This window comes from Strigops habroptila, chromosome 9 (assembly GCF_004027225.2).
Source record: "Strigops habroptila isolate Jane chromosome 9, bStrHab1.2.pri, whole genome shotgun sequence".
Classification (NCBI taxonomy): Eukaryota; Metazoa; Chordata; class Aves; order Psittaciformes; family Psittacidae; genus Strigops; species Strigops habroptila.
In genome coordinates this window covers 23590426-23618403 of record NC_044285.2, presented here as the reverse complement: position 1 = coordinate 23618403, position 27978 = coordinate 23590426, and the positions used below count along the sequence as shown (strand labels likewise).

At 47.8% G+C, this 27978-nt stretch overlaps 3 protein-coding genes across 3 annotated transcripts; 1 reads left to right on the top strand and 2 right to left on the bottom strand.

Moving 5' to 3' along the window:
* Window positions 1-6610: 6610 nt before the first annotated feature.
* Window positions 6611-16769, bottom strand: LOC115613055. The gene is made up of 9 exons (XM_030498078.1): window positions 15635-16769; window positions 14646-14759; window positions 12308-13993; window positions 11423-11522; window positions 10649-10797; window positions 10367-10479; window positions 9521-9610; window positions 8535-8657; window positions 6611-8153 (listed from the first exon to the last, which is right to left on the bottom strand). Exons 1-9 carry the CDS (start codon window positions 15693-15695, stop codon window positions 7959-7961), a joined length of 2631 nt encoding a protein of 876 aa, XP_030353938.1. The 5' UTR covers window positions 15696-16769; the 3' UTR covers window positions 6611-7958.
* Window positions 16770-19351: 2582 nt separating this feature from the next.
* Window positions 19352-22988, top strand: LOC115613053 (glutamine amidotransferase-like class 1 domain-containing protein 3A, mitochondrial). The gene is made up of 4 exons (XM_030498076.1): window positions 19352-19504; window positions 20652-20823; window positions 21270-21471; window positions 22283-22988. The coding sequence occupies exons 1-4, from the start codon at window positions 19397-19399 to the stop codon at window positions 22473-22475; spliced, it is 675 nt and encodes a 224-aa protein (XP_030353936.1). The 5' UTR covers window positions 19352-19396; the 3' UTR covers window positions 22476-22988.
* Window positions 22989-24242: 1254 nt separating this feature from the next.
* Window positions 24243-27749, bottom strand: LOC115613054 (caltractin-like). Its single transcript, XM_030498077.1, has 5 exons — window positions 27650-27749; window positions 27324-27482; window positions 25830-25958; window positions 25113-25250; window positions 24243-24572 (listed from the first exon to the last, which is right to left on the bottom strand). Exons 1-5 carry the CDS (start codon window positions 27704-27706, stop codon window positions 24483-24485), a joined length of 573 nt encoding a protein of 190 aa, XP_030353937.1. The 5' UTR covers window positions 27707-27749; the 3' UTR covers window positions 24243-24482.
* Between the last annotated feature and the right edge of the window lie 229 nt (window positions 27750-27978).

The following is a 27978-nucleotide window of genomic DNA, read 5'->3' as shown; positions in this document are numbered from 1 at the left end:
ATTTTGTATGGTTTGCTGAATGACCAAGGAAACAAATGATGTTACAGGAAACCATTCACCATATCTGGGTTTCTTACCTTGATACTCATTGTCTCATGTGTTCTCATGACTCATGAGAAGTGATTGGAGAGAGGTGTTTGCACTGTATCTGTTTTCCAGCATCAGGTGTAGCGTGATAAAAAGGAAATAAATATTTTTATTTAACACAATAAACCACACAATCTCTTTCATTTTCCCCCAGTTCGTGCTGGGAACAAGCATGTGTCTCTGCCGCAAACAAGGAAACAAATTAGCTTTGTGTTGTCTCATTGCTGCTGAGTGGAATATTTCCTTTACAAAACATATTGGGGTAAATCCCCATCATGACAAAGTCTTTTTGTTCAAATGCTGTGAATTACAGTGTTTTACAGTATCATTAAAGTTTTGCTGGCTTAGCTGGGATTTATCATGATTCTTCTGTTGACAAGCAAACCTGTTGTTCTATAACCTGCAGTGTGTTGGTCAGAAATACCCAATTGCATGTGCAAGACCATGGGAGTGGAGGAAGTGTAAAACTTAAACCAATTGAAGGCAACGTGTCTGGCTTGGGAGCTCATGCCCACCAGATATCCCCAACAAATGCCAAAGAAAAGTCCAGATTTCCCAAGGCAGTCACCCATATTTGCCTCCAAGAGGGTTTAATTTGATGATCCTTAAGGTCACTTCCAACTCAATTCATTCTACGATGAGACATGATAAAATTTCATTGTATTCCCAATAACAACAACTCTAAATCCCAAGCACGTGTGATGAGATCTTGCCCAATAGCATTAGCATTGGCTGTCAGATCTCTGGAGATCCTTTGGGATTTTGGTCTGTACATCAGGTTTAGACAAATACAAGACAGGATTTGTCACTGGGTGTTGAATAGTTATAATGACAAGGAAAACTGTTCAGTACCAACCCCATGTGAATAAGCAGCACCGTGTCGAAGCTCCATAACAGGTCTTTGTTTCCCATAAACCCAGCACAAGAAGGTGGGGACCTGCAGCAACATCTGGGTGATCATGTATCCTTAATTCTTCCCTGGGAATTCCCCATCTCCCTGGGTCTGCACTGCCCCTGCCAGCATTTGGGCAAGGTTAGAGGGAAAGAAACACACGTCCCTTAGACCAACAGTGGGAGCCTTCAGTTCCTTTATTCAAGCTCTTAAAACACAAGGTCCTTTCATTAGGGCTATTGCTAATACTTAACAGCTCTTGCTGTGTTTCCTGCTACAAGATGCTATATACTGCTGAAGGCTCATTTCCAACTTGGAATCAGCAATGAACAACCACTCCTTTAGTTTCTAACTGAGCTAGGGGTGAAGGACGTGAACCACGTCATCTTTGTCCCTAGATCTCTCCTGTGGGTGGGTTTCCTCAGTTTGCCCCCACTTCCCATCCTAGTGCTTCCTCAGAAGGGAGCTGAGCTCCTTCCTTCTTGGTTTTTTCACTGATTGATTATTTCATTTTCTCTCTCAGATAATTTTACGAGTGAGGAAAGGGCATCTCCAACAAGTGGTGAGGTCATAACTCCACTAATTTCCATTTTATCAATGCATGGTTTAAATGTGATTTTGTGCAGAATAGAAGGAAAAATAACTAGTATCCTGCGTTCATTGCACTCTCCAACCCAACTCTTACCCTTTTGCCAGAGACCTGCTGGGACTCACTTCCTCAAGAGATGGAATGAATGGTGCCGTTCTGGGCAAAGCACATCCAGAAAGTTAAAAAAGTCACCAAAACCTGCAGCATCACAGCCAAGGCAAGCAACTTCAAAAGATCCAACAGCCACTGTGTAAAGCTGGTCTTCAGTTATGAACCCCCCAAAGCTGCTCTGTTTCATACCAGTTTAGCTGTGAAGAGACATGGGCAAGGCCTTTAGCTTCTTTTGGCTCACACTTTCCTGTGCCTTGGGGCAACTAGAGCTTGGAACCGAGATGAAGAACATAATAAACATCAATTGGACCATCAATCAATCACTGGAATGATCTCCCCAGGGAAGTGGTGGACTCCCCAGCACTGGACACTTTTAAGGTCCAGCTGGACAGGGTGCTGGGACATCTAGTTTAGGTCATGCTTTGCTGAGAAAGGTTGAACCAGCTGATCCTTGAGGTCCCTTCAGACCTGGGATTCAATGATTCTATTAATTATGTCTGTGGAAACCCCATCACAAGGAGAAGCAAGCCTGTATCCTGTGTCCCAGCCGTCATGGTCAATGCTGCCTTCTGGATTTGGCTTCCTCTTCACACCTGGAACCACAGCAAGTTTCTGTGTCTGCTCCTTCCTTATTCCTCCTCCACCCCTATGGCCATTTCTCCCTCCCACAGGAGACTCTTGTGTTATCAATTAGGACTTGGTTTGTTTTGCAAGGGAATGAAGCTGCTGGCAGCCGCAGGCAAGGAGGGCCCGGAGCAATTGTAGGAGGTGGTAAAAAGGAGGACAGGGTCTGTGGTCCCTCTTGGGTCAGGTAAGATCTGATAACCTAGTGTGGGAGCACAGAGACCTTAGCAAGGCTGCAGGGGAAAGGGTGCCAGAGGTGGTTAGGGACACTGAGGAGATATGGTGAGCTTGGTCAGGGGCAGAGTCAGAGCTGCTGGGACTTACCCATTCTTCAGGTTCTCAAGAATGGTGCAGTGAAAGGCAATCTGGGCACATCCTCCTAATGTAGGGTGTTGTCACTGGCTGCATAACGTCACGGTGGAACCCATAACAGTGAGAAACTGCTTACATGGATCAGCAAATAGAGAGCGATTGTTTGGTGCGAATTGGCAGTTACCAAAGGAGGAAGGTTGATCCTGTAACTGATTTCAGAGGAGGAATTCAGAGCTGGCTGTTCACTGAAACTTGTCAATAAACATCTCATGAAAGGCCCATGGTACTTCCTGCTGGGTGGGTACCATGAAAAACAGGGTCTGAGAATGGAGGAGCACAGGTAGAGAGTGTCTGGGATGCGATCCTACAAGTCCTGCTCCTCTGGGAGCTGCACAGAGCCAAGACAGGCTGCTTTGTGAGGTGGATTTTCTGCTTCTGCAGCAGAACGTGGAGAACAGGAGGTTCCTCAAGGGCACCTGGGCATGGTCCTGAAGGGACTGCAGTGTCTCTGTACCACAGCTCCAGAGAAGGACATATCTGTCTCAGGATAACTGTCTAAACCCTGGCATCTGTCTCATGGCCAGAGCAGAAGGATTTGTTGAAATTCCTGTTTTCTTGGTATCTAGAGATAACAAAATGAGTAAGATCTTCTCTTTGGGTTTTCCAGGAAGGAAAGAAAACATGATTCTCACACAAACTAACACTTCTGAACCTTTCATCATGGGCTTTCAACTGAGGTATTTATTAGAGCTGCTGAACCATGGCCGGAGGCAGCGCTGAACTGGATGTACAGGACAGACCTCCCCATCCAGCCCCCAACACGACCCTTGGTCATGTTGCTCTGCAGCACCTTCTGCTTATCATCTCCTGTCCAGTATGTGGGGTGAGAAGTTGAGGGGACCCAAGGCAGCACTGCTGTGGGATCCCTTGAGTAGAGAGAGAACCAGTGTGGGGGGCTGGATCCTGTCTTTGTGCATCTTCACACCCCACCAATGCGTACTGAGTGTGAACAGAGAGCTACTGGGTTCAGCATCTACACTGACAATGCCAGAGGTGCAGGATCACCTGCATTAGAGGCCACACACAAACACACCATGGAGCCACCAAGCTGAACACAAGCCCTCACATGCATGGTCCATTATTAACCAAGCCCCGGTGGCAGTGAGATACCAGCAACCATGGAAATGGAGCAGGGGGATGCAGTGATCTGATAAAGCCACCATCCCTGCCCAAAGGTGCAGCTATCACAAAGCCTTTCCTCCCTCAGCCCCAGCTATGACAGTGCCATAAAGAGGAGGTGAAAGTCTTGGAGCCATCAGATGCTTTTCTAATTGGAGCAGAAAGAAAGAATATGATGGAGTCACAGCTGGAAGTTAATCCTGTTAATTCTTGTTATGACTCAAGAAGCTCCATTTCCAGATGGCTGCTTTTTCCCATGAGAGTTTTCCCACAATTGATTTTATTCGCTAGGTACAGATAAATTCCTCCTGCTGTTCTGAACCAGACAACTTCAGGTGCACCATGAATTACAACAAGGGAGAAACGCAGCAAAAGATAACAGAGTCGTTTTCTGCTCTGGTGAAGTGCCCGGCTGCTGTCACCTAGGTCTCTCTGTCCTGCATTATTCTGAGGCTCAGCTCAGAGCTCTTCTGTAAATTTAGCATTTCAGCTGGCACAAACATCAGGGGCTCTTGACCATGAGAGGTTCATAAAGTCACAGAATAGTTTGAGTTGGAAGGAACCTTCAAAGCTCATCTAGTCCAACCCCCTGCAGTGAGCAGGGACATCTTCAACTAGGTCAGGTTGCCCAGAACCACATCCAGCCTGGCCTTGAATGTCTCCAGGGATGCTGCATCCACCACCTCTCTGGGCAACCTGTTGTCTGGCTCTTGGCTAGGTACCATGGTTCAGCCATCAGGTCCAAGCTGTGCTTTGTGGAGCAGCTGAAGATCTGATTTCGAAATATGCTGTTTCTTCGGTGCTCTCGGTATTTCCCCCAAAAGCAATAAACCAGATTATCTGGCGGCTTTGTACTAATAACCCCAGGCCCTTGGTGTACCTGGGAGGAGTACCAGGAAGAATGCAGTGAGGTGAGTGTGACATCAAATCACTGCAGGTCGTGTTTTCAGATGCTGTGCCCTCAAGAGCACCAAGATGAAAGGGTTTTGCTCTGACTGATTACCACCCGATTAAGCAGGGCTTTGATTCTGCCTTTTCCTCCAACTCATGTCCCATCCGAAGCTATAGGTAGACTTTGGCTTTCATATCTCAGGAGCAGAAGCCAAAGAAGAGAGGGCCCTGTCCCTACAGGGCTCCTATGTCCTGGTGTTTCTCCAAGTTGGAGGTGGTCAATGACATTCCCAGCTTTGCCCATGTCTCAAGGCTTCTGCTCGGCTGGTCTCACTCAAGAGGCGGTTGTGATGACACCCTTCCTCTCTGAACCACTCTGCCCACTCTAGTATCAGGTCCGCCCTCTATACCAACATGCATCCTCGAAGATGTCGCTGAGTCAGATCCTGTTCGTATGGCACGGCTCTATTCTCAGGAGGGTGAGCTGGCTTTTTCCTGCCACCGGAAAATACACTGCTTTGTTTTCCCTTTTTTTTCTTTCCATTGACACGGATGTCTAGACTCCACAAAGGGCAAAATCAAGGTGGGACAACCCTTCTTCCTGGGTTGTTTCCAATCCCAGTAGGATTGAAATGTTGGCTTTTCCACAAAGAAGCCCATTCATGACATTATTTTGTCTCCCAGGGTGACCTTCGAGGCCTATAGACCTCCAAGTCATTGACAATGCAACCAAAATGGGCCTTTCTCAGAAGTCTGCTTTTCCTCAGTCACTTCAAACTTCCTGGGATGGAGGTCTGAGGACCCCGAGTCCTCTTCTGTCCCTCACCTCTGGTACACCACAATGGAGCAATTCCTTCCTGTTAAGCCGGACAGGCGAGGAACATCACCAGGAGGACTCAGTAAGTCTCCGAGGAGTCCTGGGCAACCTTTTTTGACCAAACCCTCCATTTTTAGTGGTGAAAATATTTGTTACATATTGTCGGTAGCTCATCGCGGATTTGAACTGTGATTTTCCAGCAGATCTATTGCAATATCCAAGTGTTTATCTCAATATTTTCTGGCTGAAGCGTTTTGGATTTGCCACATGAAACAGCAGCTCTTGTTTCTATCTCCACTTCCCTTAAAAAATGTTTGGCTTCACCTTGAATGCTGGGAAAACTCTGGAAATATTAGGAATTCTTTTTGCCTTGATTTAACTGAAACATCTCTTTTACATCTCCTCCTCCCTCAACTATTTCTTTCCAGTTTGTTTGTGCACAGGAGAGATGTGGGTGGAGTGAAATAAGGACTGAACTGAAATATCTCCCTGTCTTGCACCTCACTCAGCAAAGTGAGAACTAGTTCCCCCCCACGTTCTCCCAGTGTCCTGATACTGCGACCAAAACCTTCTGTAAGTGAGAAACAAACACCATGGAGAGAATGAAAGAGGAAGGATGGAGGCAGGCGAGGCACCTGGGGAGGAATCCACCTTTTTAAACCACTTTGAACTCGTGGCACACTGAAATGTGCCATTATTTGCAGCATCCCTGGTGTATTTAAGCCAGGGCTGTTTTCCTGAAGCAGAAGGCTTTGTGATGCTTCAGCACCACCTCCAGATGCTTCTTATACCCCTCCTCAGATTTCAGCCTTTATGGTTGGGGTGTTATAACTGAGTTAAGGAAAGGGGTGAAATTCATCCCTGGTGTTCATGCGCTCATGAGCACTCCAGAGCATGGGAACTGGCACCAGGGGGTTGATGTTAAGAGTTATCTTCTCTTGCCCTCCTCTTCCCCACCGTGGAAAGTGATGCAACTTGATTCCCTCGCAAGATCCTTTGTGCCTGGCCCGGAACGCTGACATCCTAGCATCCCAAACCCTCTGTCCCCCAGGGTTTTTTCCAGGTACATGCTGTGGATGAGAGCACAGCCCTATGTGACGCACAACTGTGTATTGAAAATATTTTATTGGTTTCTAAAAATCAGTTTTGATAAATTCCAAAGAGATACAGTAAATAGACCAGCAAAATTCTTCAACAAACTCGATTATCTGGCATTTTCTTTCTCTGCAGGAAGACAGCCAGTTCTGTAAGAACAAGCTGGGAAGACCTGGTGTTCCTGTAGCTCGTAGAGGTTGAGCTCCTCTGACTGCACAGCATTTATGGTTAAGTTCCAGAAGAACTTCAGGTGAAATCAATGAATCCATTCATAGAATCCCAGCTTGGTTTGGGTTGAAGAGACCTTAAAGATCATCCCATTCCAAGCCCCTGCCACAGGCAGGGACACCTTCCACTAGAGCAGGTTGCTCCAAGCCCCTGTATCCAACCTGGCCTTGAGGGGGTGTTGGTTTCATTGGTTTCAACTGGAGTTTGATCAGCACCTTGCACCTGAGTCAGGTAAGAATAAGATCAACAGTTCTCAGAGACTAAATGCACCATTACCTGCGCAGCCACGCAGTGTTTGCCAAGGAAAACTCTTCATGTTGGTTTGAAACTTCTTTTCGCCTCCTCCTGGTCAGCAGCTACCACTCTGCACTAAATCTGCACTCCAGAGGAAACGTACAATGAGATGTGTACAGTTATGCTGTAGGGCAAGAGACCAGCTTCTAGCATCCTCAAATGCAGTGCAGATGAGCCTTCTGAAATTCATACTCTAAGATAACGTGGGAAGGAAGGGTCTTCCATAATGCTCTAGAACTTCTAAGGAGATATTATTGGACTCATCGGAACGGTGATTCCACCCTCACACTGAGTGAAATACAGAAAAAGGCACCTCAGCTAATGGCATTTCTTTTTAGTGTTGGGTTCTGTGAGCTCCGTTTGAGAAGATGTGTCAGAAGACAGCCCAGCTCCTGAGACCACGCTTTGCCTCACCTATTTCAGAATGTCCACTGTATTCACAGCACAGCACCTGAATACACCTTCCCTTCTCCCACGTCAAGTTTCAAGCAGTGATTTTCCACCAACACATAATCATGAAACACTTCATGTTATTCTGTGCCCCAAACTGAAGGTATTAAATCATCCTGGAAGGAATAAAGCTCTGACACTCTGGTCATGGTATAACACTTCCTTTGGTTGTGTCTGATCTTCAGTGAAAGTCTCTGTAAGTGAAAATTGTACTTCTATGTGACTGTGGTGTGTCACTCAGCGCTGCACTGGGATATTCTAGCAGTATAGGAAGATGAGTAAATCACCCCACAGCTGGGAAACCTCTCCCATTCCCCACATGTGACCTATATGTCATTTTCCAGCACCCAATTCCCTCCTGAGCACGTAACTGCTTGACCTGCACAGAGTCAGAGGCGAGTGTGATTCTCGCAGCCATCGTCGTGGGGCTGCACCGGCACTGCCTCTTCTGAGGCAGCCATTCCCACCCCATTGTGCACAGCATGGCCATGATTCCCATGTTCTTCATGGCCTTTTGTGGTGCAAGGACCACTGTTAGGAACCAAAGTGTGTTTCTTCTGCACCTCCTCCAGTATCTGCAGTACCTGGAATTAGTAAACACCGCTGTGAGTGGGTCAGTAATTAGGGGGAAGCACTGATTTCTTCTCCAGCTATTGAAATAATGCCCTATTCTCTCCCAAGGGATAGCCTGCCCCATGAATGTCCATGACCTTGCATCTCAGAGCTCTTTACACAAACGGATCAGTCTCACCTCGCACAGAGAGGTGCAGTGGTGGTCCAGAGGCAGGATCAGGACACAGGCAACATGGAGCTCTGGTTTTCTGCTCTTTCACACCCCCCTATGATAATTCCTTGTGCTATCACATATTTCTTCACCTCCTTACGGAACCAAGAACTCTCCAGTCTGAAACCCACTTAATGGAGATGGAGAAAAGAAGTAGAAATAGAATGAAGATTAATTTTACCTGAGACTTGGGGATGATACCGACTCTGAAGAACCCTATGTTTCCACTGTCTATTTTGGTGCAGTCCACAACAGTGGAGGCAATGTTCTCTGGAGAAGGCCCATCACAAAGGACTGCATCCACCTAAAGAGCAACGGATTCTCACACCAAGTTCCCCTTGGAAAAGAGAGGGCAGTTTCCCGCTCTCAACAGCAGGTAATTATTATCAAAGCAAACTCTGCTCCTTCCTGCCCCAGTGTATTGACAGTGAGGGCTGAATCTGGGATGAATGAACTTAATAAAAGCAAAGAGAGAGAAAGCTCTATGGGTGTAGGTCAGCAAAGACAGGTTTACACCAGCTGAGGGGCTCTGAAGAAGTCCCATCCACAAAGGAAATGTGTGGGAAACCAGGTTTTTGAGGAGTTACAGGTTAAACATTTGTGCAACCTTTTGTTTAAAGCTGCCATGAATACAGGACATGTGGTACACTCAGGGTACACTCAGTGATGTGAAAGAGCCATTTCAATGGCATGGCCATTGTAACTCCAGAACTTATGAAAAGTTCTAAAAGCTAGGAATATTCTGGAGCTTTAGCACCAATTTTAGACCAGCTTCAGCTTTAGGTGGGAATCCGTTGTGTTCTGACAGCTCGAAACCAGCCGGAGCCTGGGCGTATTCAGGCATCAGTGGTTTTATTGCTTGTAAGCAAAGTAGCCTATTTTTGTTGCTTCTATCATTCTGTGCTGGAAGATGAACTAACTCATTTTGCCAAGCCATAACTAGACTGTATAAATCAGAAGAATGTTGGTCTCCCACCAAGTTCTGTATTTGACACTGTTGTTTCACTGACACCAACGTGAGGAGTGTCCTTAAGAAGTTTTTAATGAGTTACTTTCCCAGATTCAATATCCTCTATCAATTTGTCTACTGGAAACAAAGTGGTTGTATTGCTCCATCCCACACCTTTTGGGACCAGCCGGAATAAAGAGACACAGAGCCCCAGTTACCTTATCTCCCAGCTTGGCATACACTTGGTTGTGGTGCGTTGTGTCTGCCTCTCCCGTTGGATTAGCTGATGTGACCACGATGGGACCAACCTGGTGACAGAAAAATGGGAATAAAAGCTCTGAGCAGGTTCTGCTGTCTAAAACAGATAACTTGAGCTCTCAAGTTCACTCACGAGTCCCTGTGACTAAAGAGAACTCAGTGTGACTCAAAGATAGAGACATCTACTCCATAGGTCCCACCAAATCTGTGTATGGGTAACTAACACCCTGCTGAATTGAGGTTTACTGGTGTTGGTCAGGAAAGAACATTCTGTTTTCCAGCAACAGCAATTGTCAAAGACCTACAGTGTCTGTCCTAGAGATGATCAGAACATTCAGAGGATCACAGTTCCTCTGGCCATGTTCTAGACCACTTATCCTGGCCCATGCTTGCAACAGAAGTGTTCTGTGCAGTAAGTCAGTGTTCTGTTAACTGAATATTTTCTGGCTTTCTGACCTCGTGGTTATTCCTTTTAGCCACTTTTCTGCAATAAAATCAGCTACCATCTACTTGCATTCCCCACCCTTTCTTAATGATATTTTTCTTGTGGGAGTTACTCATTCTAGCACTTTTCACTCCCCAAACATATCTGGACATGCTAGGAAGTCCTCTTCATTGAGAAAAGCAACAAGAGAGGAGAAGGACATGCCAAGAGGGCTGTTAGGGTGCTCCAGCCTCTCACTATCCTCCCCTCCAGCAGGCCAGAGGACCTGGGTGCTGGTAACTGGCACCAAGCCTGCTCCCTGGGCAGCAGAAGGACAAGGTCTGGTCTGGTGCTGCTGGATGAGCGTATTCTGGCCACTCACCAAGTCGATGAGGTGTGTGGTGACGGAGCAGTCGGGGATGCGGATGGCGACGCTCTGAGGTGTACCCACGTATTTAGCAGAGTCCTTCATCCCCAGGAAGTCCACCCATTCACCTGCATGAGGAAGAGTCACACCACACTTACGGATGCACATCAGTGCGATCACAGTGATGTTACCAGAAATATCACTGTGGAGCACATGGCATTGCAGGGATGCAACTCCAGTTGGAGTTCCAAAGCCAAAGCTCTCCAAGAAAGCTTGGAAGTCACAGCATTTCCTCACCTCTGGGAACCACCAAGCTAATAGGAGATGGCCAAGCAGCCTCCATGAAGTCCCAGAGGAGGGCACTGAACAAATGCTTCGCAGGTTCCAGTTGCTTTAGGCTAGAAATCCAGAGTGACATGGGGCGATCCTGAGCTTGGCGCTTGGACCTGGAAAGGAGGCAAGAAAAATGACCCTGCAAGTAAGATGGGAATTTATTTTCCAGCTGGAAAGGAAACTGTGTATAGACAAGCTGTGTAGGCTCTGCCCCAGGTCACCACTCTGTAGTCTAAATAGGACTGTTCATGACATTAATGACTATTCCCAATCTGGGATGTCTGCTCCACATCAAGGTTTAATCTTCTTGCACAGTGATGGATAGAAGTTCCAATTGCCCAAATTCTAAGGAAACCCCACTAATACAAGGGGTACTGTCTGCTTACAGTAAGTACACCTAGAGGCAATTGTTTAACATGGGAGGGGTTTTATTTGTGACAATTTATACCTACAAATAGGTATGTTTGCCACTTTTTAGGGTTTCCTTATGATATTCAAGCTATCTATCACCTGCCTTCAATATCCTAGAAGACAGTTGCAGCTCAATTGTCTCCTTTCCTCATTCAGGAAAGGCCTCATCCTCCAGGCTTCTCACTTTGGTGTTCCCATGAAGGCTAAGCTATGCATCTCATGTCTTGATGGCTTCTGTAGCCAGTACTGAGTAGCAGCTCTAAGCCCCAGAGACTTCTTTAGACAAGCCAAGGAAGCCGTCACTGGGGCAGCAGGACAAATACTTACTGGTGAGCTTTCTCCACGGCATCAGGGCGGTTACAGGCTGCCACAAGCACATAGACAGTATCTGTGGGGATGCCGCAAGTCCCTCCATTCTTCAGGATATCTGTTGGCATGTGAACAGGGCAGAACCCCTTGAGTGACTAGAAGAGAGGGGCTGTAATTCACGGGAGAGCTGTCACAGACAAAACAGCCAACTCGATGCTCTCATCTCCTGTTCCCACCTAACAAAGCTTTTCCTCTGACAGTGCATTTTCTAGCATTCATCCAAGAGGAGAGCTGGCATTTAGGGGAGTTCTGGGCCACGTTCATCAGGGCCAGAAGAAATTCAGCCCTGTGGAGAGAGCAAGCACCATGCGTTTGCCCTACTTTCTCTGTACAAATCTTTCAGTGGTAGCCCCAGCCTCGAGGATTTCAGATTGGATGAATAGACAGATATGATCATAGAATCATGGAATCCCAGACTGCTTTGGGTTGGGAGGGACCTTAAAGCTCATCCAGTCCCAACCCCCTGCCACAGGCAGGGACACCTTCCACTAGAGCAGGTTGCTCCAAGCCCCTGTGTCCAGCCTGGCCTTGAACACTGCCAGGGATGGGGCAGCCACAGCTTCTCTGGGCACCCTGTGCCAGCGCCTCAGCACCTTCATGATACAGGAGAGACAGCAGCAAAATCACTGCTAAACCCAGCTCCTACCAAGAAATTGGTCCTATTTTCCCCTTAGGTCTTTATCTTCTAATGACTCCTGTAACTTGGCCCACTCCACCAAAATGCCATCAGATTATCATACTTTCCACCTCTGGATTGAACAATGTCCTTTTAATAATGTTCTGCTACAAAACCCCCCAGAATTTACTCTCCACCCCACTTTAGACCCTATGTATTTCTCTTACCTGCAATTCTCTTGACTGAGGAAGCTTTCCTGGCAGGCAGGTGAAGGCACTTGGTCATTCCTCCCCCCACACCACTAAGCTGCACAATGGGCCTACCCATTGGTAAGAAGGAACCCTCAAAGATGCTGTTGAGAAGGGCAGACAGGAAGCAGTAAAAGCTGACCAGACCAAAGATGAGAGTGGCAGCAATGTCATAGCCAGCTGGAAGAGCATGGATGGCATCCAGCAAGAAGCTGACGGTGATGAGGAAGAAGGTGAGGGAGTAAAAGAACCAGGCGATGCTTAAGAAGAGTGTGCAGAAGACAATGAAACCATTGAAGAGCATGAAAGCAATGATGCCTACTGCTGCGTGGAAGCTTCTGGTAGTTCCATAGAGGCCAGCATATCTTGTCAAGCCCCAGATGATCCACATGACAGCATAGAGAATGAAGGCACTGCTCTCCAGGGTTTTACCCCGGGCAAAGGCCACTGAGCCACCTAGAAGCTTCAGGATCCCACCAGCTACCACTACCCATGGAATTACAACAGTAGCAAGCGGAGCCTGTGGGTCCCCTGTCATTGTGATAGCAAAAGAAGCGAGGACACTGCATGCATAGCCAAGTACTTCTGCATCCGCATACTTGGAATACCCTAAGTAGGGAGCATGGAGGTCTGGCCCTTCACGAAGCTTCAGGAAAGAGCTGCGAGCAAGTAAGGCCTTCACAGCACCCTTCCCTGTTGGGATCTTGGCACTTGCTTTCACATTGTACAGGTGAATGAGCGTCATCAAGGCTGAGGCCACAAAGATGGCCACATCCACACCTTGGGGTCCACCTTCAAAAAACCCCTTGGGGCGGCAAGCTAATGCAATGCAGTAGGCCACATAAACCAGCAAATAGAGGCCATCCACCGGGCTCTTCAGGGTGAGGAAAAGAGCCAAGACAGCAAAAAGAATTGCAAAAACCACCAGGAATGGGGTAGGGAAAGATGGCTCCTCTGGCTGCCAGGTTGGGTACAGAAGGCAATAGCCTCCAGCCAATTTCAGGATGGAAGTGAAACCAAAGAATGTAGCCATAAGCACATCCATGGCACGGTATGATAAGATGCAGATGCCAATCTGGTAGATCCCAGCTGCCCACAGCCAGGGCACTTGACCAATAAAGAGTTTGCCAGTGACGCCCAGAAGCCTGCAGCCAAAGACACTGGCAGACAGCATGTTCAGGATGAGACCTGTGACTGCAAAGGGATTCACACTGCCATTGGAGGGTTGGATCTGTTCATGGCTCTTTTTCTTGGCCAGATCTGTGCCAGGGAGGGCAACTTTCTCTTTGGTTAGGAAATAGAGAATCCTGCCCAGAGCAAAATAGCCACCAGCCAAGCAGACAACCATATAATTGCAAGCCACAGCAGAGGAACCGAAAGCTGGGCTATAATACATGGCAACTTCATGAGCACTGGCAAGTGAGACAGCAGAAGCAATCATAGCTAGGATGACCTCTCTGCACAGGAAGCCCACCACTGCAATAATGAGAAGTGCCAAAGTAAAGGTGACCAGGCCAGGCACCACGGCATTGCAGAAATCACCAGTCTCCTGCAAAACTCCTTGCCCTTCCAGGATGAAGACCACTCCATAGCCACACCAGAACACTGAGATGGTCAGGCAGAGGGACAGGAGCACAGAGGCATTTCTTAGGCTTCTCCAAATTCCTGTGAAACAAATGATAATGGAGACAGACTGTGAGCTCAAGACAGTAGGTTATGCTATAGGCACATAGTGTGTTGGAAGCATGATCACTATGCTAGCATGGAGCTCCACAGGTCCCGCATGATGCTAGATAGAGCTATAATGAGTTTGGGTAGGTCTGTACCATGTCCCATTACACTGTGTAGACATGACTGTAAAGACTCATCAGCACAACACTGTGTGTCCATCAGAATGCCTGAGGGGAGCTCATCACTCCAAATTAACACGGAGAAACAACTCAGCATTCATTCTAAAGTGTGGACTTGGTTATAGCCAGTGACTTTTTCTCTCACATAAGTAGTTCTTTTGGCATTTGCACATTTGCCAGTTCAACCCATGGAAGCCTGAAATCCTGGGAACTGTTTTTAGAGAAATTGTGTATTCAGTCTGTTAAAACTCTCGGAGATGCTGGTAAAGCATTTGGTCAGAACTAATACCCATTTCTTTGACTGTCTATATAAGAAAAATCTGCTGTGCTGACACACTCCTCTAGCAGAATGAATCAGGGTTGTGACAAGGCTATGTGGTGTGTACAACCCTGTTGGGAAGCAGACCAAGTACATGCAAAGCTATAGCAGGGGGAAGCCTTGAAGCTGGCCACCCCCCGAGTCTTACCTGCATATGCCAAGAGAGATGATAAGACCAACAGAAGGACGCCCAGAGCTGTGCTGGGGATCAGAGGGGCTGCTCGGGGCAAGCTGTAGAAATGCACCGCCAGTAAGAGCGCTCCTGTGAGTGACAAGGGACGGGGGAAAGAAGAAAAGCTTGTAAACTTGGCCCCAAAACCAGGAGACAACCAGTGGCGAGGGCAGGGAACAGGAACAAACAAGAGTACAAGATCTGCACACAGTGAAACCTAAGGGGAGCTGGAAGGGGGTGTTGTAACTCAGTTTGTGTCCAAGGTCTCACTTCTTTCTGAGTGCTCAGCTTTAAGAAACTTGAACTTAATCCTGTTTGAAAGGGCTCCCCCGTTGTCAGGAAAAGGTAAAACTCAGCTGAGGGTCACACAACAGGCAGGAAGACAAATGGACACGCTACAGATGGTCACATAAACCTGGTGCTGACAGAAAACTAGCCCAAAATGAGAAGGGGCAGCACCCAGAGAGATGAAACAGAGAAGGAGCAAATGAAAGAAAATGAACACAGAATAGGTTGGACGGGGCTTGGAGCAACCTGCTCTAGTGGAAGGTGTCCCTGCCCGTGGCAGGGGGTTGGAACTGGATGACCTTTAAGGTCCCTTCCAACCCAAAGCAGTCTGGGGTTCTCTGGCTCTATGAAAACGGCTGCAGAGAAAACAGCTAGGAAAGGAAAAGAGAGGAAAGTGCATCCAAATCAAGAGCATTTATGAAAATGACTACCACAAAGTTTTGATTTGCTTCCCACCCAGGATGGATTGAGTCCAAAGGTTCAGGCCAGCACTTGGAAGCCAAGACAAATATTTTGTTGGCTGCTGAAACAGGGACCGGGATCTCCGGATCAAAAAGCTATTACCCAGGCAGAGAAGATTCCGACTAAACAGGCTCTTTAGCCCCCTTTGGAAAGGGGCTGTCCAGGCAAGCTAATCCCAACCCCATCCTCCCATGCCAAGAAGACTCCATCCCTACCTGCGGAAATGCCCAAGAGCCCTATGGAGGAATGCAGTGACTCAGGTTTCCTGTCTGCCATCGCAGAGCCCGCTGCGGACCCAGCAGCGGCTGAAGTGCTGCTCTCCTGCCTCCCTAGCTCTTTATAACCAAAGCAGCTCCTCTGGCCCGCGTTCCTCCCTGCTCTCCACCCCTTTTCCCTACAAACATCTCCTGTTCGCTCCCTTTCCGCCTGCGGGAGGAAATGCAGATGAGTTCCGTGACACAATAAATTTCCCACTGTGAGTCAGCCGGGGCTGCTGGTAGCTCCCTCCAGGGGCCTCTTAATTTTACTGTTGATTAACGCTTGTTAAAAAAGACACTTAAAAACTAAGGCCGAGGCTTTATTCCTGTCGCTGCCTTTTTGCTGCTGCCAGTGGGGAAATTGCAGCAGTTAAAATGAAGGGTTTTTTTAAAGGCTGCATCTCACTGGAGCAAACAAGCTCTTTGCAAGCCCAGGAGCTCCCTGGGGACGAGTTATTTCTCCTAACACTGGCCATGGTCCTGCTGTTTGTCCCTGTCACAGCTCTGAATGCCTGGCAGCACCGTCCTGTGCTGGGCAAACCCAGGGCAGAGGCAGTGCCGTTCCCTTAAAGGTGACTTCTGTCCATGTGTCACTCCACATCCATCTGATCCAGCCTCTCTGCATACCCTCATGGGGAACTCCCCCTAAGTGGTTCTCATGAGTGAGGTGAACATGCAAACATTCATGTCTCGAGACCACTGGTGTGAGGATGAATCCAGACGAGCCTTCCTGGCTTTACAGAACTATGCAGGCAATAACTGAGCACCAGGCACTGCCATGGTTGCTGCTGTATCGCAAAGGCAACATGATGGACCTATTCACTGCTTCCTACTGCTTCCCATGGAGGATATGGGATCAGGGCAGAGGTGTTTACCAGTGGAGGAGAGGCTGCAGAAAGCTGTGGACAGTGGTCTTGGGATCCAGTGGGAATTAGGCAGAGAACTGTTCTGTGGGAGCTGACAGAGCTCTGATGGAAAAGAGGGACAACATTTGTCTGGTCTCGGGTATGTTCCCCCATCGTTCTGTTGGTGAGCAATGGGCCAGTGTGTGGACTGTTCCCATGCAGGACCCAGCTCCTGTCCCCATCAGCCCCAGTTACAGCAAATTCCACTCTCAGCCTCTTGACAAGATGACAGATGTAGAACAGTGTAAAGAGCTTCCCACTGCTGTGACTGGGCTGGTCAAGGGTGACTCTGCAGAGGCCCTACAGCAGCAAGCTGTGATGTTCCTCTAGGCAGCCCGCTGGAGCATGATGGCATGTTCCTATTGCACAGCTGCATCCCTACAGTGCCCCTCAGGCTCCCCTGGTTTCTTTAGTGCTTTGGAGGACAGTCATCTTTAACTGTGCTCACCCTTCCAGGAGAGCTTTGAGGCAAGAGGGTTCCTCCACACTCATCTTCACTGGAATATTACTGCAGATTAAAGCAAGGTGTTAATATCAAAGCCCAGTGTCTTTGCCATAATAAATGTGTGCTGACATTCACACACAGAATGGAATAACTCAGCTGAAAAGTGTTATGAAGAATATGTTTATGGCTGTCCTGGGTTCAGCTATAGCAGTCATTTTTCTCCTGCTTAGTAGCTGGTGCAGTGCTGTGTTTTTTAACTTTCAGCCTGGGAACAACGCTGATAATACCGATGTTTTTAGTTGTTGCTAAGTAATGTTTATTCCAACCAAGGACTTTCTCAGTCTCATGCTTTGCTGGGGAGGAGGGGAAGCCGGGAGGAAGCAGAGACAGGACACCTGACCCAAACTAGCCAAAGGGGTATTCCATACCACAGCACGTCATGCCCAGTATATAAACCGGGGGGAGTTACCCGGAAGGCCCAGATCACTGCTCGGGTCGGGCTGGGTATCGGTCGGCGGGTGGTGAGCAATTGTATCCTCTCCCCTTGTTATTTCACTAATCGTTATTATCATTGGTGGTAGCAGTAGTGGTTTTGTGTTATACCTTAGTTGCGGGACTGCTCTTATCTCAACCCGTGGGAGTTACATTCTTCCCATTCTCCTCCCCATCCCTCCTGGAGCGGGGGGGAGGAAGAAGGGGGGGGGGGGGAGTGAGCGAGCGGCTGTGTGGTTCTGAGTTACCGGCTGGGCTCAAACCACGACAATGGCAGATAGATTTTTAGGTTCAATATGTTGATTGAGATAGACCTTATTACAGGAGGAAGCAGGCACTGGAACCAGCCTGATGTGTCCAGTTACACCTAACCTGGTAAGTGGAATTATACTGGTAAGGGGAACCTGCTCAATCAGTTTGCAACAGGAAGAGCTAAGTGAAGTTGGTTGAAATCATCACCTCTGGCCATCTCTGTTCCTTCGTTAACGGGACTGCTCCCTAACCAGCTGAAGGAGGAAGAAACTATCTTCAAGTTGCAGCATGATTCAGCTGCTTTTTCAAGCAAGAGGAAATGATAGGTTTCTAAAATACAGTTAAAGCACCTTGGATAACGTATAACAAACAGGGGTGAAAAGGCTTTGGGTGTTTTCCACTCAGAGCTCACAGTTTAATTCCTGTTCTGGGTAATAGAAGTAACTGAAAGGCAAAGCCTGTGTTAGATCAGCTGGACTGCAATTCCTTGCTCACGTGCTATTTGTTCCTGCTTGTATAGGTAGCAAATAGGAGTACGTGGTGCCTGGGGTCACTAGTTTTAAGTGCATGGAATAAATGACGCCATCTGCATTACCAATGAGGATCTTCCTCTTGCCTGCTATAACTGACTACTAAATGAAGTATAACTTCATTATATACATGTTTATATACATTATATACATACACTTCATGTCTCCTGCAAATATGATGGTGACCCAAGGAAAATGTCTCATAAATAACCCCTGAAAAATATTCCTCAACGTGTTGTATGAAGTTTTTTGTTCTCTGAGAATGGCAAGACAGCCTCAAGGGGCCACAGTTATTTCAACAGCGCAAAGGTGAAGTAGAGAGGTACATAATCATCTCAGGTGAGAACACAGAAAGCTCAAAGAAGAACAAAGATGAGGAGGGGATTTTCCCCATCACACACTGCGAATCTTGCTGCCATCTGCTCCTGCAGAGGTCAAGGCTCTGCCAGTTCCCGGTAGCACTTTCCTGGCACATGGAAAGATGTTGATAATGTGCTGTTGATAACAAATTCAAGTGATGAATGTCTAACCTTCGGACCCAAAGGCCAGGAAACAACTACAACTGAGTGCAAAATGTCTACTTTTGAGAGATGGGATACGAGGATGAGAACATTTGAAGGTCAGAAAGGGAAATCTTGGTGTTAAAAGGCTGAGGCTTGAGTGCAGGGTTTAAAAACCAGAGCACATAGAGGAACATGCTGGCTTGAATACTCGCTCTGGATGGGCTCACTTTGGTACCATCCTATGTGCAAAGACTTTGGTAGTTTGGTCTGAAATAGAATGGAAAATGGAGGGCTGAGAAGGAAAAACACTGCTGCTCTGTTGCGCGGGTCACGTCAGCTGGGGATGCTCTGAACACAACGTGCTGGGAAGAAGATCTGCAGAGCAGCAGCCAATTGAGGAAACAAATAATATTTACATGCCCTGCCTGTGGTACTGGAAATAAACCCCTCCTGCCAGGAAGAAACCGAGCCCAACCCTCCCGGCCCCACCTGCTCCAGGGGGAGGGATCGGGCTATAAAAGTCTCTGGGTGCTGAACAGAGACTCACAGCGAGTCAGGGCTCTCCAGGGAATCCTCCTGCTCTGGCTGTGACCATGGGAAAGCGAGTGGCCGTGGTGCTGGCTGGCTGCGGGGTGTACGATGGGAGTGAGATCCATGAGTCCTCAGCCGTGCTGGTGCATCTCAGCAGGGAAGGGGCGCAGGTAAGAGGCACCCCAGCAGCACCAAGCCCGTCTCCGGCTCCTTTCACCCTCCTCTGCTTCCCAACTCCTCTCTTTTTCCAAAGCCTTGTCTCTATGGAGCTTTGCAGCTTGCTGGACAAATCCCGAGCTCCCCATTGCTGCCAGGGGAATTGCCAAGTGTAAGTGACTGGAGTCAGAATGAACAGCACAGTGAAGGGGATGTTGCAGCCAGCGTGGAGAACTCCCTGGGCTCTGCTCTGCCCTCACAGCTTTGCTGTATGAGGGCTTGGAGCTCTGTGTGGGGTGTTTCCAAAGTCTGAAACAAACTTTCCTAAGCGCATTCTCAGTTCTTTTTGGCTTGCACTCCGTCTTCTGCTTAAAAGATTACTACTGGTTTGCACTGTTTGAAATTCATCTTTTTGACCCCCCGGAAGATTAGAACTGAAAACAGACAAGTTCTTAGTTGAACTTGAGTAGGGGTAAAAGAGGAGACCCTTAGGCAGCTGCTCTAATGTTCCATTAGTGACAATAGCCACTGTGAGACTGGAAGAGGAGGGAGAGAAGCCCTCTGTAACACCACTCTCAGCTCCGAGCTCTTTTCGTGGCAATGGGAGTTGCTCAGTTACACAGCCACCGTGGTGATGTACCCGTGCCTCGGAGCCAGAGCACCCAATCCCAAAGCCTTCAAAGTGTGAATTCTCTCTTCGGCTTAAAGCTGAGACTTGCCCAGACCTTTTGTCCGCTGTGTGTAATTTTGCCTCTTCTCTGCCGGAGCTGCTGCAGTCGGTTCCCTCCTGCCATTCCCGGGGCTGGCAGCTGGGAGCAGCGTCCTGCCTCATCCCTTGATGAGCAGGGGCCTCTAGTGGAGGAAACTCAGGAGTTAGTTCAATCCCTGGCTTTTATTTTTCGGTCATGCTGGTCTAAGGAAGCAAAGCAAAGCAAAGGAGAGGATTGGATAGGGTGGGATATAGTAGGATAGACTAGAAGAGAATTGAGAATAGAATGGAATGAAGACTAGACTAGACTAGACTAGAACAGGGAATGGAGAACAGAAAATAGAGTTCTTTCCTAATGAAGTAACTCAAGTGTTTTCATTCACTATCTACCATCTTTAACATGCTTAGGCTACATGGCTGAAGGATAACAGACTTTTCCCGTCGTTCCCCAGGCAGAGGTTTATGCTCCTGACATTGACCAGATGCACGTGGTGGACCACGTGAAAGGGCAGCCAACTCAGGAGAAGCGCAATGTGCTGGTTGAAAGTGCCAGGATAGCCCGAGGCAACATCAAGGACCTATCCAAGCTGGATGTCAAGGAGCTGGATGCCCTCATCATACCAGGTAGGACAGCATCCTGCCACCTGCTGAGCTTTGTTTTCACTGGATGCAAAAGCAGCCTCTCCTTCCCCAGAATGCTACTTCCTTATCAGGACTGTACAGTTCAGTGGGGATGGGTTAGGCCTGGAGCAAGGATTAAGAGACAAGTGAGAACTTGTCAGCATGTTCCACCCTAATTCAGAAAAGAATTCATGGGTGAAACACAGCACCCAACAGAGCATTGCTAACTCTCTGCTTCAGTCCTGGAGGGAAGCAAGGAAGGTGCTGTGATGTCTCATCTCCTGGCAGCCAGCTCACAAACATTCAGCTTGTCTGGTTTTAATTCCTTTATCACACTGGGCAAATGCTGCCATGCACCCAGTTCATTTTAGCATCCTACCAAGTCATACCTGGAAAAATCCTGCCCTGGAGTACTGATCTTCCAGTCTAATCTGTTTCTCTTCTCTCAGGTGGCTTTGGAGTGGCTAAAAACCTGAGTACTTGGGCTACCCAAGGCAAGAACTGCGTCATCTCCAAAGTGGTGGAGGACGTCCTGAAGGCATTCCACGCTGCCAAGAAGCCCATTGGCCTGTGCTGCATTTCCCCAGTGCTGGCAGCCAAGATCTTCCCAGGCTGTGAGCTGACCGTGGGTCATGACACAGAGTGTGAGAAGTGAGTAGCCTCAGTGTGTCCAGAGGAAATCCCACCAGGAATGTCATGGAATCAGCAATGCCCCCTGGGTGTATATAGCACCCTGTCCCAGCTGAACGTTATTTCTGAGAATGAATGATCCATGTTATGCATTAACTTGGCTGATAAACTAAATACTCAGAGTTTTTAATGTCCCCCTTGTAATTTACATGTTCCTCATGTTAAAATTAGAAATCTGATTTTATTTGTACAGTTTTCTGCAATGGGGCTGGTTTAGCATGTGGGGTACAAGAGACTGCAAGAATCATAAGGGAATAAATGAGAGTTTGAGTCAGGAAAATGTTAAGATTTCTGGACAGGAGGAATATGTCCTCTCCTTTACTAAGAATAGGGAGGGAGGATACCAGAAGGATCAGTGGAACAAAGAGAAGTAACAGGAGGGAGCTTGTTTCCCTCCAACCCATGGCAAAAGCCACCCTTCAGTTATGCTCTTACTTCCACAGATGCCACTTCAAAGACAAACTGTGCCATAGCTCTGGAGTGAGGCATTTAGTAACCAGGGCCCTTGGGAAGACTTAACAGTTAAAAGTTGAAACCTTTCGAATACCTGGGAGAATCATTTTATTATGTCACCATAATGTGAAGTTTTTCCTGGTTCTATAGTCCCAGAGAAACTCCCCTGACAGAAAAACATTTGGATCCTATTGAGCTGGCTTTCTGTAAGGACCATCCATCTCCCTGTGATCATCAGACTTTTCACTCCTGGCCTTCATCAGTCACTCTGTGTAATGACAACTTCCCACCCAGGGTTCATTCTCTTTTCTTCTTGTAGATGGCCTTACGCCAAGACTGCAGAGACCATGAAGGAACTTGGCTGTAAGCACGTGAATAAACACGTCACCGAAATTCATGTGGATGTGAAGAACAAGCTGGTGACCACCAGCGCCTTCATGTGCAACGCCCCCATCCATGACATCTACGATGGCATTGGAAAAATGGTCAAAGAAGTGGTCAGACTTGCCTGAATGCCACAAAGCCACAGAACCCATCTCCTCTGGAGGGCAGGCACGGAGCCTCGGATAATGTTCTTCCCCTTTCACATCCACATCTCAGCAGGCAAACTGCTGCTCAAACGAAGTTCTTCCCCCACACTGGAGCACGGGTGCTGCTGAGGAGGCAGAACTCCAGAGGAATATAAGTGCTGTTGTGCTCTGCCAAGGACAGAGCCCAGCAAACTGGCAGGAACTGGAGCGTAGGCACGCATGGAGCTGCCATGCAGAACCCAGGTCTCCACAGGGCCCAAATACAGCCACTGACTTGGTTTGGAGTGGCTGAGGAGTTGCCTGGGTCATGTCAGTGTGACTGGGCTGACCCAACATGAGCATGTCATGTGTCAACAGCAATAGTCCCTGTCTGAGACTTCTCACACATCCATCTTTGCCAGCACTGCAAGGCTCCCCCACACCTCCACCTCACAGATGAATTAGTGGCAAAAGGCAGGAATGTGGTTGTGCTACTGAATAAAAGCTGACACTTTACATAGGCTGAATTCTGCTTCATTTTTGCCTTTTACTCGGGATTAGGACAGGCTCTATGTGCTACTGGTTGGCCAATGAGTGGGAAAATTATACAGGAAGAAGTCACCAGCAGCAAAACCCCACTTGTTTTGCTGGGATTTGTTAGAACTCAGACTTGGGCATGAACGTAATATCAGTGAAAGCAGAATCAAACCAATGTTAGCATCCAGGTCTGAGGGGAAGAGGTAAAATTATTCTCTTGAGTTAGCAAAATCATAGAACCCCAGGTTGGAAGAGACCTCAAGGGTCACCTGGTCCAACCTTTCTAGGTTAATGTTATCCTGGTGTGCTCATGAAAATGTGACAGAGGAAATTCACAATCAGGGTAGGAAAGTGGGTGAGAGTTTTGGGACAACTTCACCACCTAAAAGCTCACTGTGGCCAGAGGTTCTCAATTCTGGCCAGGTTTTCTTCTCCAGAGCCCAGAGACATGTAAAGGTAGTTAGATATTAGGCAGAAGTTCTTCCCTGTGAGGGTGCTGAGGCGCTGGCACAGGGTGCCCAGAGAAGCTGTGGCTGCCCCATCCCTGGCAGTGTTCAAGGCCAGGTTGGACACAGGGGCTTGGAGCAACCTGCTCTAGTGGAAGGTGTCCCTGCCCGTGGCAGGGGGTTGGAATTGGATGAGCTTTAAGGTCCCTTCAATCCAGTGTGGGATTCTATGAAACAAGCAATGAAGCCGTGTGGAGGTTCATGAGGGGAAATGAGGGCAAGCAAAGAGTCAGCTGTTCCTCTGTCAGCAGACAAGAGCGCCTGTGGCGCCATTTGTGTGCTTCCTTCCACAACTCTGATGGCTTAAAATAAGACACTTTATTTTAAATACAATCTTATATTTGAAGCCACTGATGATTCCTGCAAACATCCAGAGCTTGCAGCAGCAGCACTGGCCACTTTCCTCTCCTTTTGCAAAGAGAGTTCTCTAAAGGTTGGTACTGAGCAACAGTACAGTAAGTTGCAGCAATCTATTTACTTATTTATTTTTAAAGAACACACTAAAAAGGGGGGAGAGGGTAATCACTGTAAAACAGAGTTTAAAGAGCTGATCCCTGCAAATATGTCATATAAACAGTCCACTGCAGCTGGGCCCAAACCCAGGCATTGAACTAAACCCATCAACTGCTGAATAATAGCTTTGCACTATCGAGTTTTGAGTCCTCTCTTTGCCAAACCGTAATCGTTTGACACATGGGTTTTGGTCAGAGAAAGGTCTGAACACCGGCACTGACAAATGTGATTTATACACAGAGTGTAAAGATCCTACGAGCACAAAGCAGCAGCCACGTTTTTACATGTAAACAGGTTTGCAAACTGCTCACAAACATGAGTGTAAGATCAAAAAGAACCACTTCAAGAAGAACACTGACCTGTATTTTCTGCTGTCTCAAAAGAAATAAACGCTGTAAAAAAGTGAGGCACCGATTAAATGTTTATACACATGTGCAAAACAGAAATGAAACCTTCAGTAAAGGCTGGTCTTGCTCATGATGTGCAGGAATTCCTGCTCGTTCACTTGCCCATCCCTGTCTCTGTCCGCTTCATCAATCATTTCCTGGAAGATATTTGTGTTCAGGAATCAGAGGCAGGTTAGACTGGATTAGAACTATCTCATTAATTCAGAATTAGAACCACTTTTTAGTACATTGCATTGGAGGGGACAGTGTTAGCTCAACGTCAGACCTGCTATGCCACAAAATGTTTATTTCTTCCTAAGACCTCATCTCAATCTCCCCTCTGGCAGGTTAAACCCATTCCCCTTGTCCTGTCCCTATAGGCCCTTGTGCAAAGCCCCTCTCCAGGTTTCCTGGAGCCCCTTTAGGCACTGGAGCTGCTCTAAGGTCTCTCCTTAAGGAGCTTTCTCTTCTCCAGGCTGAACCAGCCCAGCTCTCTCAGCCTGGCTCCACAGCAGAGGTGCTCCAGCTACTGTGAAGATCTCCAATCCCTGCCTGATGGGGGCTCTTCCATCTCTGCCAGGACAGGCAGATTTTCCTAACAATTCCTTTAGAGGACAGCAGCTAAACCCAAGTGGCTGCTGCTGGAAGCTGACCCTGAGCTTCCTTCCCCCACTGAGGTAATTCCCATTCAAACAAACCTGCAGCTCCTCATCCGTGAGATTCTCCCCCAGTTCTCTGGCGACACGTTTGAGGTTTTTGAAAGAGATTTTGCCAGTTTCATCGTCATCGAAAAGTTTGAAGACTTTGAGAATCTCCTCTTTGGAATCTTTTTCAACCTTCAAGAAGGAAGAATAAGTTTAAGGGAAAAAAGTAGTGGTTATGTGGTAGGTAACACTTGATATTAGGTTATTAAGACAAGCATTAGACTAAGAAGCTCTCTGAAGAGCAAATTTAACCAAGCCAGATGTCTCTGGGATTTCAAAAAAGGGATCTTCTACTGTTAAATATCTGGTTTTACTCAATATGTTTTAAGATTTCTGAAACCAGAGATTTCACCTGTAATATATTCTAAAGCTCAAGAAAAGACAGCACAGTCCATTGCTATGCAACCACCCCTGTCATGTGGTGATACCCCCAACAGCTTTCTGCAGGCCAGAGCTGGTTTAAATCTGTGATAAAAATCTTGATTTTGGGTTTTTCCTCTTCTCTTACACACATGAAAACCCAACTGTTAAAGAAACTTGTTCATGACACCAACATTTCAACCTTGCCTGGAAAAAATGAGACAGGGAAACTGTCTTGCAATTCTAACTTCTAGCTATGTCGTTGTTAAGATTAAATAGTGCTTTCATCTCCTACTAAAACCAGATGAAAGTGCTCAGCCACTTTCAGAAGTGCTTTTCGAAGTCACATACCATTTTCTGTGTTATCACTCTCATGAAGCCACTGAAGCTGATCTTTCCTGTTCCTTCCTTATCGATATCCAATACCATTTTCTTGATCTCTTCTCTTCTAGGTTCATACCCAAGCGCTCTCATGGCCACCTGTAAGGACAAAAACCAATTATAATCATAGAAAACTCTAAACAGAACCACAGGAGGGGGGAAAGTTGAACTTTAAGCCAGATCATGTTGTAACCAAGTCCTGTGTCTCCAGAAAAAAAGCATCTCCCACTCCCAGCTCAGAACTGGTGAGACTTTGGAGGACAAAGCTCTGCAACACAGCCTTGGAGAAGTGTTTTCTCTGATTAAATGTGGATTTTTTGTCTAAACGCAGCCTATTTTGGTAAGTCCTTTGTAAAATTCTTGTGATGGGCACTCAGAGAGTGCCACTTCCATGCATATTTTGAAGGAAAAATCCCAAACTGTCACACAGGGTTGTGGAGAGCAATTTCCAAAGCTGCTGGAAAACTGAATGTTATGTCATTCCTGCCAGCGGAATTGCTACCAGTGTTCCCTTTGCAATGAGAAACGTGACACTGAGGAATAGGAATAGTGATAATAAAGCTTATTTCAGGGCCTGTTGTAAGCAAGGTGGCAAGTGGGAGACCCAGAAGTGTCTCAACAAAATAACTTCAAGCGAAGTGACACCATGAAAGAAGCTTCTATCACACCTGCAACTCTGCTGGACTCTAACAAACAGATCTGATGGCACAAACGTGGAAGGTCTGAAGCTGGGAGACCTCAGGGAACTTCACTCAGTTGATTTTTTATTCTAGTGACAAAAACTTTTTCCAGTGAATTTTGGGAAAATACAGTTCAAACACTTTGTGTGCCTTTGACAACAGTCTCATAAGCAGAGCACTCGAGGATGCCTTCCCTTGCAGCCCCATGCACACCTACAGGCTTTAGCTTTAGTTCCTCTGATAAAGGGACAAGTGGCAAGTTTGGAATCAGTTCTCCTCCCTGTGGTCTTAAGTACATGCACATCCAGCTACAAAGAGGAAAGGCAAATTCTGAAAGCAAAATAAGTCCTGATTTACTGGTTACTATTCTTCCAACAGGACAGGGGTGGGGAGGGACCGAAAATGTTTTGCAATAAAAGCATGAAAATAAATCCCATTGATATGTTCTATAGCTCGGACAACCTCATTTACAAAGCATGCAGTCCTCAGCAACACACATGCAGGGAAAACCCCACCTTTTTAATACACACAACCCCTTTTTGATGTTTTAGTAGCAGAGGTGATGGTACAAGAGTACAGAACTATCCATGCACTTTGGCCAGCCCAGCCCTGGAGGCACGCGATAGCAGCAGGAAAGAGCTAGAATTAAAGAGGCAGATGGACCTGTTGACAGCAGCGTTTTAAGCCGGGGGGATCTCTCCCGTTTAAGGACATTTAGGCGTTTGTGCCTCTATTATTTGCAACCTCAGCAGAACTGCGCCATCAGCACCGGGCACACTCTCACCTTTAGCTCCTTAACATCCATGTTCCCGGTGCCGCCCGTGTCAAACAGGTCGAAAGCCTCGCGGATATCCCGCTTCTGCTCCTCGGTGAGCTCCAGCTTGGGGCTCGCTTTCCTCTCCCGGGACGCGCCTCCCTGAGAGGGCTTCGGCAAGCTGGAGGCCTTGGCGCAGCAACACAAGAGCGAAGGAGGATCAGGCCGCGCCGCCCCGAGAAGGGTGGGTGAGGCCCGCAGGGCAGCGGCCGCCGCAGCCCCCAGCCCGCCCCGCGGCGCCGGGAAAACGGAGCGGAGCGGGGCAGGGCCCGAGGCCCGGCCCGGGCCGCACTCACCATCCCGGCGGCCGCTGCCCCGCGGCGGCTCCGGTCACGGCAGCTGCGCTTTCTCATTGGCTAATGCCCCTACGCCGCTGCCATGGCAACCCTCACTCCTATTGGGAAGCGCTTAGACAATTGCTATTGGCCAACAGGTGGCTGGGGCGGGTCCAAGAGGCCGACTGAGGAGGGCGGGAAGAGCCTCTCCCTCCTCTGTCAACGCGATTGGCCCCAGGGAAGAGGCCGCGGGCCAATCAGCGAGCGACAGGCACCTAACGCGATGCTCAGCCCAGGGCGCGCGGGAGGAGAAGTGGCGGGAGCCGGCGGAGTGGGCGGGGTCTGCTGGA